The sequence below is a fragment of the Pteropus alecto genome, unplaced genomic scaffold (assembly GCF_000325575.1).
Source record: "Pteropus alecto unplaced genomic scaffold, ASM32557v1 scaffold103, whole genome shotgun sequence".
In the NCBI taxonomy this organism is placed as follows: domain Eukaryota; kingdom Metazoa; phylum Chordata; class Mammalia; order Chiroptera; family Pteropodidae; genus Pteropus; species Pteropus alecto.
In genome coordinates, this window is record NW_006436288.1 from 12,532,704 (window position 1) to 12,546,549 (window position 13,846).

The 13,846-nt window shown below is 35.5% G+C and overlaps 1 protein-coding gene across 1 annotated transcript in view; it reads right to left on the reverse strand.

Annotated features, from left to right (window-relative positions):
- Positions 1-1,117: 1,117 nt before the first annotated feature.
- TMTC1 (transmembrane and tetratricopeptide repeat containing 1) overlaps positions 1,118-13,846 on the reverse strand; it is a 241,662-nt gene continuing 228,933 nt past the window's right edge. Inside the window, exons 18-20 of the mRNA XM_025047422.1 lie at positions 12,766-12,888; positions 9,700-9,777; positions 1,118-6,437 (exon numbers count right to left, since the gene is read on the reverse strand). Of these exons, the coding sequence (XP_024903190.1) occupies positions 6,297-6,437; positions 9,700-9,777; positions 12,766-12,888 (342 nt within the window). The 3' untranslated portion in view covers positions 1,118-6,296. The remainder of the gene's footprint in view (positions 6,438-9,699; positions 9,778-12,765; positions 12,889-13,846) is intronic.

Here is a 13,846-nt window from a genome sequence, read left to right on the forward strand (position 1 = left end):
TCAGTGAAGGGCTGAGTGGGCTGGACTACCCTAGATTAGACTTGTGATATATGAGAAATCTGCCTTTAGTTTGAACATATCTTCATTAGGGCAGTATAATAATTGTCTGCTATTAAAAGCCTTCCAGAACTCTGGATGGAAGCCCTAACTCTAAGGATAGTTGTAAAATTAGGAGTGTTAGGTGATGAACACACTAGCAATAAGCAAATTATTGGCAAATAATGTTTTGTGTAAAAAGTAAAATTTTCCATCCCAGCTAAACAACTAGTCTAAACTCTGGAACCCTCTTTAAAGTCCCACAAGTCCTAAGATTCAGCAGCAAGGGGGTTATTGATGCCCTTAGAAACAGTAGTTTCATATGAGTATTCGTTGCAGGGACAGATATCACTATAATGCAGAGGGAATGTGAAGGATGGAGGTATACAGAATGAGTGGAGACAATTCATTCTAATAGTTTGGCTGTGAAGGACAGAAAGATGTAGTAGCAGCTAGAGAATAAAAGAAATAAAGGAAGGCTATTTTTTCAAATAATTTCGATGGTGGTTACCTGTATGTGTGTTTTAAAAAAGAAAATTGACAAGAGCTAGCAAAAGGAAGATGTTAAAGATAAAAAAAGAGGTTAAGGAATCGAATGAAGTTCTATCAGAGGCAAAATACAAAGCCTAGAGCCCTCATATTCCACTGCAAGAATAAGAGAGAGGGAAGAATTGGGTGCAGATAAGGTTATAGAAAGAGCACAGAGTTTTGAGGGAGTACCCATTTTCTACCTTGTATTTACTTTGTGATGAAAGAGGTGAAGGCATTTACTTGGTAAGATGAGGGGACGGGTCTTGGAGCAAGCACTGAAATAGTCATTGTGGGGTCTGGGAAAGAAAGCAGACTTGAAATGAAGCACACAGAACAATGCAATGAATGAATGAATGAGGGAAGGAAAGAAGATTTTTTTTTTAAGCAGACACCTACTGGTGACATGGATTTCAAAGGATATTAATCATGGAGCACTTGAGAGATTGAAACAAGACAATTATTTTCATCATATTTTATATAAAATAGATATTTACATAAATTTTATTTCGTAAATACCTAGGCAAAGTATACATAATCAGACTTACATGGGAGAAATACTTTATGGGAGATATATTTCTAATGGCGCAGCAAAAGTAACAAAAATGTACATTTATATACAACTGATTAAAGTAGGAAATAAAAGCATTATGAACAAAAAACATGATGCAAGTCATTTCCCCCGTCAGAAGGAGAGATCGGTGTGAGTTACAGCAAGTCAAATGATTTCCATGTTATAAAAGCAAGCCATGGCTTCTATAGATATTTTAATTCCTTAGGAGGAAATTTTAAAAATATTTTTATTTCCCAGAAACATAACAAAATCACTGATTTTTATGGGTACAGACTGTAAAATAAGAGTGGTTAGCTCTGCCATGTTAAAGCACTTGGGCAGTTCAGTCACTTTTAAGGTTGTTTATGTATGTGTTTTGTTGTGGTGATTTTCTTAAGAGTTTCTAAAACGAAGGGCAACACTTAGCAGCTATGGCTTCAGATGTAGAGGGCTTTCAATTTGGATTCATTTCAGGAGACCCATAGAGCTTGATAGTTCCCTAGAACTACCCAGTGAGTCCTCCTTTAATGAGTGATAAACATGACTGAGACATTTGGTAACTCGCCCAGGGTGAGGCGGCTCCAGTTCCTGGTGGCAGAGGAAAGACTAAGAACCCAGACCTCCTGATTCCTGAACTGGTGTACCCCGCTCACGGACCAGCCCAAAAGGACATTATCCACATTGGAAACTTTTTTTTTTTCTTTTTTGGAAACTTCTAAATGTGATACACATATACTCTGTGTGCCCCACTGAGAAGGGGAGGAAATTCCTGGCTTTCTGGACACCTCTTTCCAGTTTGGGGTGAACTTACAAATTAATAATGACTGTATATTGTGACAAATTAATAATAACTGTATATTATGATAGATGCTAATTTTACAAGTTACGTACCCTAAACGTTTTAATTGAAAGGATCCTTGGTGATAAAAATAGAACATTTTTATATGAGCCAATTGATAGATATGAATATCATCAATTCTGTTGTGCCATTTTATTTTACTGATTTTAAACCATGCCTTTGATTCCAGTATTTTATTTCTTCTCTTTAAACTATATGGCTACTAAAAACAAAAATAATGAGAAAGTGCTAATCTTGGAATAATTGTTCAACATATTTTTCTTTTACATCAAAAACATCAAGAATAATAATAAAAGAGTTATATTTCCCTATATATTATTGGCATTATAAGTTTTTATCTTAATTGTAGCCTGAATGCAAAATTTGAAAGCTATATTTGTTCTTTTACAATGTCAAAAGATGGCATTTAGATAAATTTTGTTATTATTGGGAAATATCAACATACAATTTAATCAAAGTAAATGTGACATGGAAATCAGGAAAAAATTTAAAAACAAACCACCTAAAACTACATTTGCTTTGAATGTTGTTACTAATATCCTACAGATTTATTAATCTAAGATGTTAATCCATCACACATCAGAGCAAAAGTTTTATTTTTTTCAAACTGATTCTAATGAGTACAATTAAGAAATAATTTTTAAATGCTGACATGTGTGTAACCTAAAGAAAGACAAAGGTCTAGGCATAAACTTTATGTCATGGACACCCTCTTAGATTCGTAAAAAAGTATGAGTTTTACATACTGGGCACTTTGAGTACGTGCAAATGGCAAGGCAATTCCTTTCCCTCTGAGAATGAAAAATTCTGTAAATATAAGGTCAAATCACAGTCCAACTGCCACAAGTGCAAAACTACCCCATCTAATCCACCTGTTTGTCTGTCTCAAAATAACCTCAACCAACCAATTGTGCCATAAATCGTTCTTTAGAATTCTTTGGCTCATTTTAGTCTAGATTTAAAAGTAAAAATTATGAAAGGTTATAAACATTTCTTTTGTAAAAGTCATACACTCCCATTGAAATCATTAGCCTGCAGTGGCTCTCTAGCCTAGCTGCACATTAGAATTAGGAGTCCCTAAAATAAAATTAATTTTCCTTCAAGGTATTTGAATCTTTGGTTTAGTTTACCTATGTTACATCACTGAACCATGTTTTATGACTGCCATTAACAAATTGAAAACATCTGAATCATTTTTAAAATCCTGAATCATTGTCAAGTTTGAAATAAGCTTATGAAGCCATTCTCATGGCTCCTGTGTCAAAGGACACATTAAAGGGCTGCCATTTATGAGGATTTTGAAGGCAAGAAGAACTGCTTTTCGGTAGGAGTGAAAGGTGGGTTAGACAGACTGGCAGTAGGAGGAGGGAGATATGTACACAAAGAACTCTAATGTAGCTGAGAAAAAAATGGCACATGCTACTCAGAATGACAGAGTCACAGATGAAACTGATCATTAGATCAAGTGTTCAGCCAGCCTAAAGCAACTTTGTCTTGTCTTCAGCCATCTTCCCTCCTACCCAGGACCTGCCATATATTTAAAGACCCAGTGCAAAATGAAATTACAGGACTCCTGTTAAAGATTATTAAGAATTTCAAGCAGGATATTCAACCAAGCATAAGAGTGCAGGATCCCGAAGGACTGTGTAGGCTGCACGTCCATGTAACTAGCTCTGCAATTCCATCTCAGAAACAGGCTTATCAACTCACGTGCCAATCATGCTTTCTTAAGGGCAGCCTGGATGCATCTCCATGTCTAGCCGGGGCATTCAGTTTTTATTTTGATAAGCACGAAAACCATATATTATTTCATGTTATAAAGATCAAATAAAAATCGTACAAAATACACTTAATATCTTTGAAAAATAACGTGTGATTTATTTTCTTATAGGCACCATTTCAACTATGAAAATTATTCCATTGGCCACATCTCAGTGAAGGTATTAACTCAAAACAGAAATATCTGATGCAACCGTGCTAATTTTTAATGTTCAAAGAGATGCCAGGGTATGAAGACAGAGCAATAGAGAAAAAGAGAAAAAAGATATGAAGTAGGGAGAGGAGAAAAGCACCAAAAGAAGGCAGAAAAAGTCTCCTGAAGGCTATGTGACCCTTTTCTCTCAGAGACTTTTGGGCTGTAATTGCCATTTCAATTATTCCAACAAACGTACTCTCATAACTTTAGTGGCACTTCAAGTAAGGCATAATTGCTTTTCAAAATTTGGTGCTCAGTTTTTTCCATTAACTTTCTAAGTGTGAATTTTGGTTATAGATTATCCTTAAAAAGTTGTAATTAAAGTTCTAGATACTAGTTTTAGCTAGAGCTTCATATTATTTATTTTGGGGCTAGGGTATAACACAGTATATTTTTTAAATGCACTGTATTAAGTTTCTTGGCTTAGGACTATAAAAGTGTATCTTGTGGGTGGGGAGGCCAAAGAAAATATTTTAAATAAACTTTTGGATAAATTTGTGATATACAACATTAAAAGACTATTAGGAACAGAAGGTCACAGGGGTAATATAAACATTATTGGATGATCGATGCACACAAACAGAGGTATGCTAATGCAAATTATATAGTCCTTTGCATTTAAAACATTCCTCATGTTATCTCTTTTTAAAGAAGTTTTTCTTCCTTTTCCTGATCTTGGATTGAAAAGAAGCAGAAGGTTTTCACCCTGGGGCTAAGCATGTGGAGTATGTGTGCCTTCTGACTACCATATGTCAATGACACCTGGATCGGCACCATGAACAGCACTGCCCAGAGTGGTTTCTTTTTTTTAAATTTTAATGATGATGACCAAATTAAAAGGTGGTCCACTTTTAAAATATATACCAAAATATAATACCACCGAAACACTGAAGGCCAATCCCTAATTTCATAATGAGTGAATAACCAATACAACTTTTCTGAGAAGCTGTTACAACCAAACTATTTTTAATTTAGATTTATAATTTTTTTATGATCACGTTTGAAAGTTGCAATTAAAAACCACTATGTACAAAGAAAAACTGTATGTATGTATATATTAAATATTTTATAAGTTATGGAATAAATAACATTAAAAAATGTCAAATTGTAGGTTCAACTTTTCCTTCCTTACATTTAAATATAAATATATATTTTTAAATTATGAATTTAGACTTTTTTCTCAGATTTTTTGAGCATTCTCCATGAAATCTCCAGGATTACAAATACAGAGCCAAGAATTCTGGGTTTCCATCAGTCACATTCTAAGCACAGAATTCTCATATGCCCAGGAAGACAAATCAATAAAGCTCTCTTTCCACTTAGAGTCTATGAAGACTTCTGTGATATATTGTAAAGATTTCTCAATGGTTAAAAATAATTTTCAAAAAAATAATAATCTCATGATGTCTAAACATTAAGATAAAGTAGAACATTTCTCTCAGTTAATATCTTTAATAATTCCCATGTAGAATATACTATGTTTTTCTCCACCAAAATAACAATATATGTGGAGGCAGAAACATTTATAATTTTAAAAGCACTTTTCAAATCTTAGAGCAGAACCACTACTCTAGTAATACCTGTAATAAAATTTAAATAATTTAAAATTTTCCATAAAGAATTAGGGGTACTAAGATCTTAGATTTTCCCCTAGAGATAAGAATATCACACATAAATCCAGAAGCTTTCTTTTTGATATGTTAGGCAATGGAAAAGCTTACATGAAAGTACAATTTAATTACTCGATAGGGACCTAGCAATATCCTTAGGGGACTATTAGATCAAGCTCACTTAATAATAGCCCTTTCCCCACATATTCTGGAAGGTTCTACGAAAACTTTTAGATACTCCTTTCTTGTTCTGGAGCATTAAATGAGCCACCTCTTGGTAGAATTTCCCAAATGGCTTATCTCAGAGGATTTGTCCTCTTGGAAATATCCCATCTCATTATGAAGCAATGCTCTGCCCTCTCAGCATTTCTAACTTCAGTATTTCTGGGACATAAGAGTCTAAACTAAGAAATAGAATCAAATCTCTGGGTTGCAAAAGCAGAGAAATACATGAAGGGAAATCTGGAGTTAAAGCAAAATAATCTATAAAATGCGTAGTTATTTTTTTCCCCCTTCCCTTTTAGACCTCCTAGCTTTTTCTTGCTCTTTTTTGTCTTTTTGGAAATGTAAGTTCCTCAGCACAGGGTTACCAGCAGGGATCCCCTAATGCGCCACCCCGAACTGGGGGTAGAGGAAAGCTTCATTGGTTGTGCCTTTGCTGATGTAAAAATAAGGCCTCCATTACTTCTTCTTCCAGAGGCACCAACACTGTCCTTGAGATCAGGTCAAATGCTGCTATGTTTGATCCTTTTCTCGAACTTCTTGTAATCGTTTTTCTAGGCGATCCAATTTGGCGAGATTTTCCTGCAGCAGTTTGCTGTCTGGAACCAGTTGTAAGGCTCTCTCATAATAAGCTCTTGCAGACACATAGTTTCCCTGTTGTGAAAAAAAAAAAATAGAATAATTATATTCTGACCTATCAGAACACTCTGTTAGAGAATGAGGAGACTAGAAAACAGAACTTCTCACCTAATTTAACATTAATATCCTTATAAGGAAACCCTGTCTGTATGTGTAATTTTATCCTTATCTTTTGGTGTTTTTGGAGAAACCATTTAAGTACCAGACCATCCGGAGAATGTGAAGGTTAAGAGTTATACCATAAGGTGAAATGGCAGAAAACAGATTTTCAGTTCTACTAATGCAAAGTGGGAGACTACTATTTCATACTGTCCTCACAGGGCTAGCACTATTCTTTTGTAATCAAATGGAGCCAAGGCAGGTGAAATTCAGAGAGAGAAAGAGAGAGAGAGAGAGAGAGAGAGAGAGAGAGAGAGAGAGAGAGAAAGAGAGATTGAGAGAGAGAGGAGGTACGTGTATAGGGAAATGTTTCGAAAGTCCAAGGGTAATGATTAAAAAGTAAATAGTTTAGGAATCCACAATATCTATTTAGTGGTAGGAGTTATTTTAATCCTCAACTTGAAAGGGAAAACCAACTATTGCCCAATACATGGTATTAATTAATGCAAATGTAAGTTTCTATAAAATGAAAAAAATAAGAATATAGAGTCAAATTTATTCAATCCTCATGGTGTCTCATAACATGTACCTGTTGGATACTTTTAAACCAGGAAGGCAGGTATGTCACTCCTGACCTGCTAAAGACACCTGTCCCTATCCTCTGTTGGCTCCCATCTGGTTTGTTCAATGCCTCCCTAACTGGCAACCACGTGTGCCTGGTCCCAGGCAAATTATTCACAATTAACTAACTTTTCCCAGCCCCTTTTCTGTTACTAAACGTATTACCTTCCTCATGTGGTCTGCAGTCTTTCAGATCTGTATAGTGTCAGAACTAAGATTGTCAGAGAGCTCCATTTTAAAAAATATGAATTTGCTCTACTTTATTCTGTTACAGCTCCACGTGGATGAAAACAAGTTTCTTTCTAAATTTCTACCACAGTTTAAAATAGCACCTCTTGAAGTAAAAGTACTACTTAGCAATAGCAACTAATAGCAACTATTTTCCAAATGAGTTAATATGTGTCAAGAGTTTAGACACTGCCGGACACTGTCCAGGCTGTGTAAATACTATTTCTTGTAGCACTCACTTGTTATACTGGTGAAAAGGAGAGTAGAAATGACAGAACAGGAAATTGTACATTGGGAATCCAGGCTCTGGCATGTGTACAAATGAAGATGTCTCTCATTGTTAACCCTGATTCTGATAAGAATTCCGAACAAGTGAGAATCTGGATTTGCTACATTATTTTTATTTTCAACTCAAGCATTTATCTTCCAAGTGCCTTCTGAAGTTTATTAAGCTGAGCACACACATGCAGACAACTTTTGTGAGTATTAACGTGCTCTCAAAATATGTTTCTACTGCAGCTGACTTTGAAATTATTCTTCCAAGAGCTCTCTCTCAATTTAGGCCTCAGATTGGTGCCACCGCATCTTCTCTAATTACCAGTTTTCTCTCTCTTGTCACACAAAAATTTAGTCATAGAGTTATTTTCTGTCCCTCAAATTGCCCTTTTCTTTATTACACTGGAAGCCTTATTTTAAGAAACAACTTATATCCCTTAATTCAATATACCCAATTCCTAGGTGCTAGGAAGAGAATTTGAATTATTTAATTTCTAGAAATGTGTATCTAGTATGATAGCTACCGGTTATATGTAGCTATTTAAATTAATTATGATGAATTAAGAATTCCGTTGCTCAGTTGCACCTGCCACATTTGAAATACTCAACAGCCACACATGGCTGGCTAGTGGCTACTGCCTTAGACAGTGCAGATATAGGACATCTCTGTCTTTGCAGAAAGTTATATTGCACAGTGTCATTCTATAAAATGTATTAATCTCATAAGGCAGCACTGAAAATAATACTCTGTGATATGGCCCAGTTGATGCAACTCTGATTATAAAGAATGTATTGTAGCTTTTTTGTTCTATCCAGTTCATCCTATATAAAACTTCATAAAAATATGATCTTTTATCACTAAGTAGTATGAGCAAGAGACAACTCCCTTCCACCCATTCCTCTGTCACCTCCTTGCAAAACCTATTCCAACTCTCACCCTTACCAAAGCCTTTAGTCCTTCTTAAGCTTTACCTAAGGCAAAGCTTCTACCATTTTCTCCTCCCTATTTATCCAGTCCTCATGGTGTCTCATAACATGTACCTGTTGGATACTTTTAAACCAGGAAAGCAGGTAACTCACTTGCCTCCTCCCTATTCTTCAAATACAGCAAGCATACTTGCACCTCAGGACCTTCGCACACGTTTATTCCTTATTTTGCCACGTGCCTTCCTCTTCTCCGGTCCCAGCTCAAATATCACATTAACTGAGGCCTTTCCTAACCACCTTAATTTAAAATTGCAGCCCTGACCCCCTGACACTCCTATCTTCTTTCTTTCTCCTCAATAACACTTATCACCATCTGATATATTTTATGTGTATATATATGCATGTACATATGTGTTTATTTACCTGTCTTATTGCCTGTCTCCCTCTACTAGAATGTTAGTTCCATTGTTGTATTCCCAGTTCCCAGAAGAGTAGCTGGCCATATGACACTCTCTATAAATGCTTGTCAAATAAGTGGGTGAATGAATGAATGACAGTGAATCTCTGATTTCATTAATTATAGACAACAGTCCCCCAAAGGATCATTTTCAATAATTCACCTAAAGGTAGCATTTTCTTTTGAAAAACAAAACAAACATAAATACAACCAAGTAACCTTGTTTTTCAGTAAAAAGTTAAGGAATAAAAGACACATTAGGTATAAGAAATAGTAAAGTAATATTTAAAGTAACACTTTCTCTTGATAGTGAGTTAAGCTACAGGAAAATAACTGCACTAAACTCCAACAAAGCTTTTAGTTCACACGAGCAGATTTTATCTGCTCTATGATAATACTTTTCTGAAGTACCTGTGGTTTTCTTTATGATAAATTAAACCATGGAATCTAATTTTCATAGATTTATTTTTTAAATGGCTTCATGCTAGTCAATATCTAGGTAATACGAAATGAACATAAGTGGCTAATTTTAAACAACTATGTTTTTGGTATTCAAATAACTCAAAGAGGAAGTTCATAATAGTTTCTCAATATTTTAAGAGAAGAAAGACAGAAAGAGAAAATACAAAGGAAAAATCCAGTTTGCATGGAAGTGAATTCTTCTCCTACCTTGATGTGCTGGATTCCACCCATGTTCATCCAGGCCTGCGCCTGCTCTGAATTCAGTTCCACGGCTGCTTTGTAACTCTAAATATGTAAGAAAGACCTTCAGACTGGGAAATGAGAACCCATCTTTAACACCACATAATGTGGAAACCACTTTCTTCACATGTGAAAATTTAAATGGTTAAGAAAACGAACAGCCACTTCTAGTCCACAGGTGTTCCCATTTATTTCTGTTATTTTTTAAAGCTGATGATTCTAAAATGGAGGAAACAGAAATGTGTAATTTCCTTGCAGAACTAACATTTGGGCTTAAAGAGACTTAAGATGCCTGCAGGGAATCCAGGTGATTTCTATTATTGGGCAGCATTCCCGCTGGCCTTGACCTGCAAGAAAATAGCACTTTTCGGCCTTTTTTGCTATAAAGGGTTTGGTAAGGAGTTTTTTTTTTTTTTTTTTTAATAATCACAGAAGCTTAAAGTAGTTTCCTAAACAGCCTAACTGTACTGTAGTAAGTCCTGTGACAATATCGCTGACCTGGTTATTCAGCCTATGCTTAAATTCTTGTGGTGACAGGATGCTCATTACTTCTTTAAAGACACCTATTTTACTAGGTGGTAGTTTTAATAATTATAAAGTCTTTCTTTTTCTTCTGCCATAGGAAAGATCTTCACTGTTTGAAGGGAACTACCTAACCCTTAAATATTTTTGACTTTTTGCCTAAATAGCATGTATTCCATTATATGTAACAACCATGAGATATATTTTTAATATTTTGTATGTTGTTTTACATCAAAGGAATGCTCACCACTGAGTCTTGATTTTAAGAGTGGTAAACTTAATAAAACTAAAGGTTAGGAGTGTTGCCTTTACAGAGTGTTCAGTAACAAAACTGAGTATGTATGTGTGTAGTCCAATGCTCCTTGCTATTTTCATTAGCAAGAATTCGACTGAACAGATCCATAAAGTAAAGAAAATCTGTCCATCCCTCCTCTATTTCAGTTTTAGAAGAAAGAGCAAAGGTTAAGAAACTATATGCTCTTAAAAAGCTGCTAAAATAAACTTGAAGAGTATGTCTTAAGTGTTATCGGCAGATGGGATGTAGTGTAGGTAGGGTAAAGATTCAAATCCTCACTCCATCTCTTACCCTCTGTGTGACTTTGAGCAAGTTACATAAACTCTGAGTCTCAGTTTATTCAACTGTAAACAGAGACAATGACCATGATTTTCTCATATGATTGTTGTGAAGATTAAATTACTTAATGAGAATCATAATAAAAGTGTTAACACATTTTAGTTGCTGTTATTAGCCAATAGCCCTACCCCTACTCTTCAGAAATCTAGCTACTCTATAATGATTATTTAATCCATTAGTCAAACAATTAGAAAATACTTTTGTTTTCAATACAAGATATAAGACATAAATAACATATAAATATTCACCGTTAAAGTAATTAATCATTAAATTGTCATGTTAGTTATAAATAACTTACGAATGATGGTACTGAAAATGTTCACAAGGCAGAGAAAAATGCATAATTTCTATCTCAAATATGCCACTGTTTCTGTTTTAAGGGGTTGCATTCAAGTTAGTTTTTCTAAATATCTTTGCATGTGTTTTCTAATAATGTTTTAAAGGCCACTCACTGTTTATTTTCAAAAATAATTATATTATTTGAAATTTTATTTTCCCATGATATATTTAGTGTAATTTTTCTGACTTCATTAATTCCAACTGTGGCTTTACCAGGTACAAGGAAAATGTATGGTATTCTATAATATTTCTATTTAACTTTGTAAATGTCTTTTTGACTTTAAATTTTGTATCAATTGTGTTCCAAAGCTGTAGATACTGAATACTTATAAGATGCAATATACCATGTTTTAAAACACAGAAGGAAGCAGGCCCTTTCCACAAGGAAAAGTCCAAGCAAACTGGGGAGCTAAACCACATGCATGCACTTGTAGGGGCTGGGGCTCTAAGAATACGATAATTACATCGTACATGACACTTCCAAATGATTGTTAGAGACAGCGTTTTAAGAGTTCAGTGTAAACAAAGTCACTGAGAAAAAGAATGGCACAGAGGGCTTCGTGAGGGAGGAGGACACGGGCTGTGTGTTGGCAGCAGGGTGGGGATTTGCAGGGGGTCTGGGGCTGGGCTGGGAAGAGTGTTACAAGGGGAGGGTACAGAAATGCCAAAAGCGATTCAAGCACTAGTGCAGCTGGCATAGAGTTACTGAAGATAGAGAAAGAGCAAGAGAGGGAGAAGCTGGTTTGTGGGCAAAATGTGGAAGGCTTCAAACATCGAGTTAAAGATGACGATTCAGAAAATAATGTAGAGGTATTGCAGAACTCCAAATAGGCAAAAATGAGAGGCAAGATATAAAAGCAACCTAAGTGCCCATCAATAGATGACTGGATAAAGAAGATGTGGTACATATACACAATGGAATATTACTTGGCAATTAAAAATGAAATCTTACCATTTGTGACAACATGGATGGACCTAGAGGGTATTACGCTAAGTGAAACAAGTCAGACAGAGAAAAACAAATATCACATGATCTCACTTATATGTGGAACCTAAAGAACAAAATAAATGAACAAACAGAATAGATACTGAGAAAAAACTGATAGTTGCCAGATGGGAGGGGGGTAGGGTGAAAAAGGTGAAGGGATTAAGAGATATAGATTGGTAGTTATAAAACAGTCACAAGGATGTGAAGTATAGCATAAGGAATGCAGTCAATAATATTGCATTAAGTCTGTACAGTGCAGAGTGGGTACTAGACTAACTGGGGGGCAACATTTAGGAAATTATATAAATATATAACCACTATGTTGTATACCTGAAACTCATATAAAATAATATTCAATGTCAACTGTAATTGAAAAATAAAAAATATATAACCATTACATGAAAAAAAAGGCTCAATTTTATTGTCAATTAACCAGAAAATTCACAAACATGCTGATGAATTTAGATTTTACTATATTTGCTTCATTAAAGATTAGGGAGTATTAATTTTAATCCATGAATTTAATAACAATTTTATTAAATGTTTATACCTCAAAAGCTTTGTCCAGAAGGTTCTGCTCTCTTAGTTGGTTTCCTTTTGTGAAAAAAAGTTCAGATACGACGTTTGGGTCCTTTGGTTTCAGCTGGAGAGCCTTGTCTATAGCATGCAGTGCCTGCGCAGGTTGCAAATCGAAACAATAAATGTTGATTAGATAAGGAAAAAACAATTTAAATGATAAAATTTATACTTTTTGTTCGTATGTATTAGGTAGTGTGGTAAAGGACAATCAAAACACATTCTTCATTCTTTAATGTTCTCGTTGAGAAATAATGTGGCCCTGACAAAATAATTTCCCTGTACTCCAGGTTCCCCATTTATATTCACAATGAAATCTCCCTGATCACTTCACAAGGAAGTTGGGTGATCCAGCTGAAAGAGAGTAAAATCTGGGGTCGGACAAGTTGCCCTTACCACGTCTCAGTCTGGGCCACTCAAACAGCCTCTCTTCGGTCCCTGGAGCCCACCCTGCCCCCAACACACATTGCCCTGCCCTCTGCAGCCAGAGATCTCTTCAAAACACAAATATGATGATGACGCTTTTCTCCTTAAAACCCCAAAGCTTTTTTCAGGGTAAGGAACAAACCTTTGCCCTGTTCCCAAGCCTTGGGGTCTAGTCTCCAGCAGCCTTTGAGGCCACATCTCATGCTGTACCCTGCTGCCTCATGCCCATCCTTCAGACAGGTCATTCACTGTTGCCACACGGCCTTTGCTCCTGTTTTTTTTTTTTGGTCTTGTCTGGAACTCTCTTCACTGTCCGCTTTTGCCTAATAACTCCTATTCACTCAGCCCTCACCGCCACTTTGCTCTTCAGGGAAACTGACCTCACAGACTACTCAGGTCTCCTGATTATAACTTCATTAGGGACCATGTCACTTTATGATATCAGTGAGCACAGCTATAATTCTACATTGATTCTGTGATTACCTGTTTAATCTGTTTGCTCTTCTAGTTAAACTCCATGAGAACAAGGGCAATGATTTTTTTTAATATCAATTTATTTCTAGTGCCCATCACAGTGTCTGGCATATAGCAGGTATTCAATAACTATTTTGTTGAGTCAGTTCATGGGT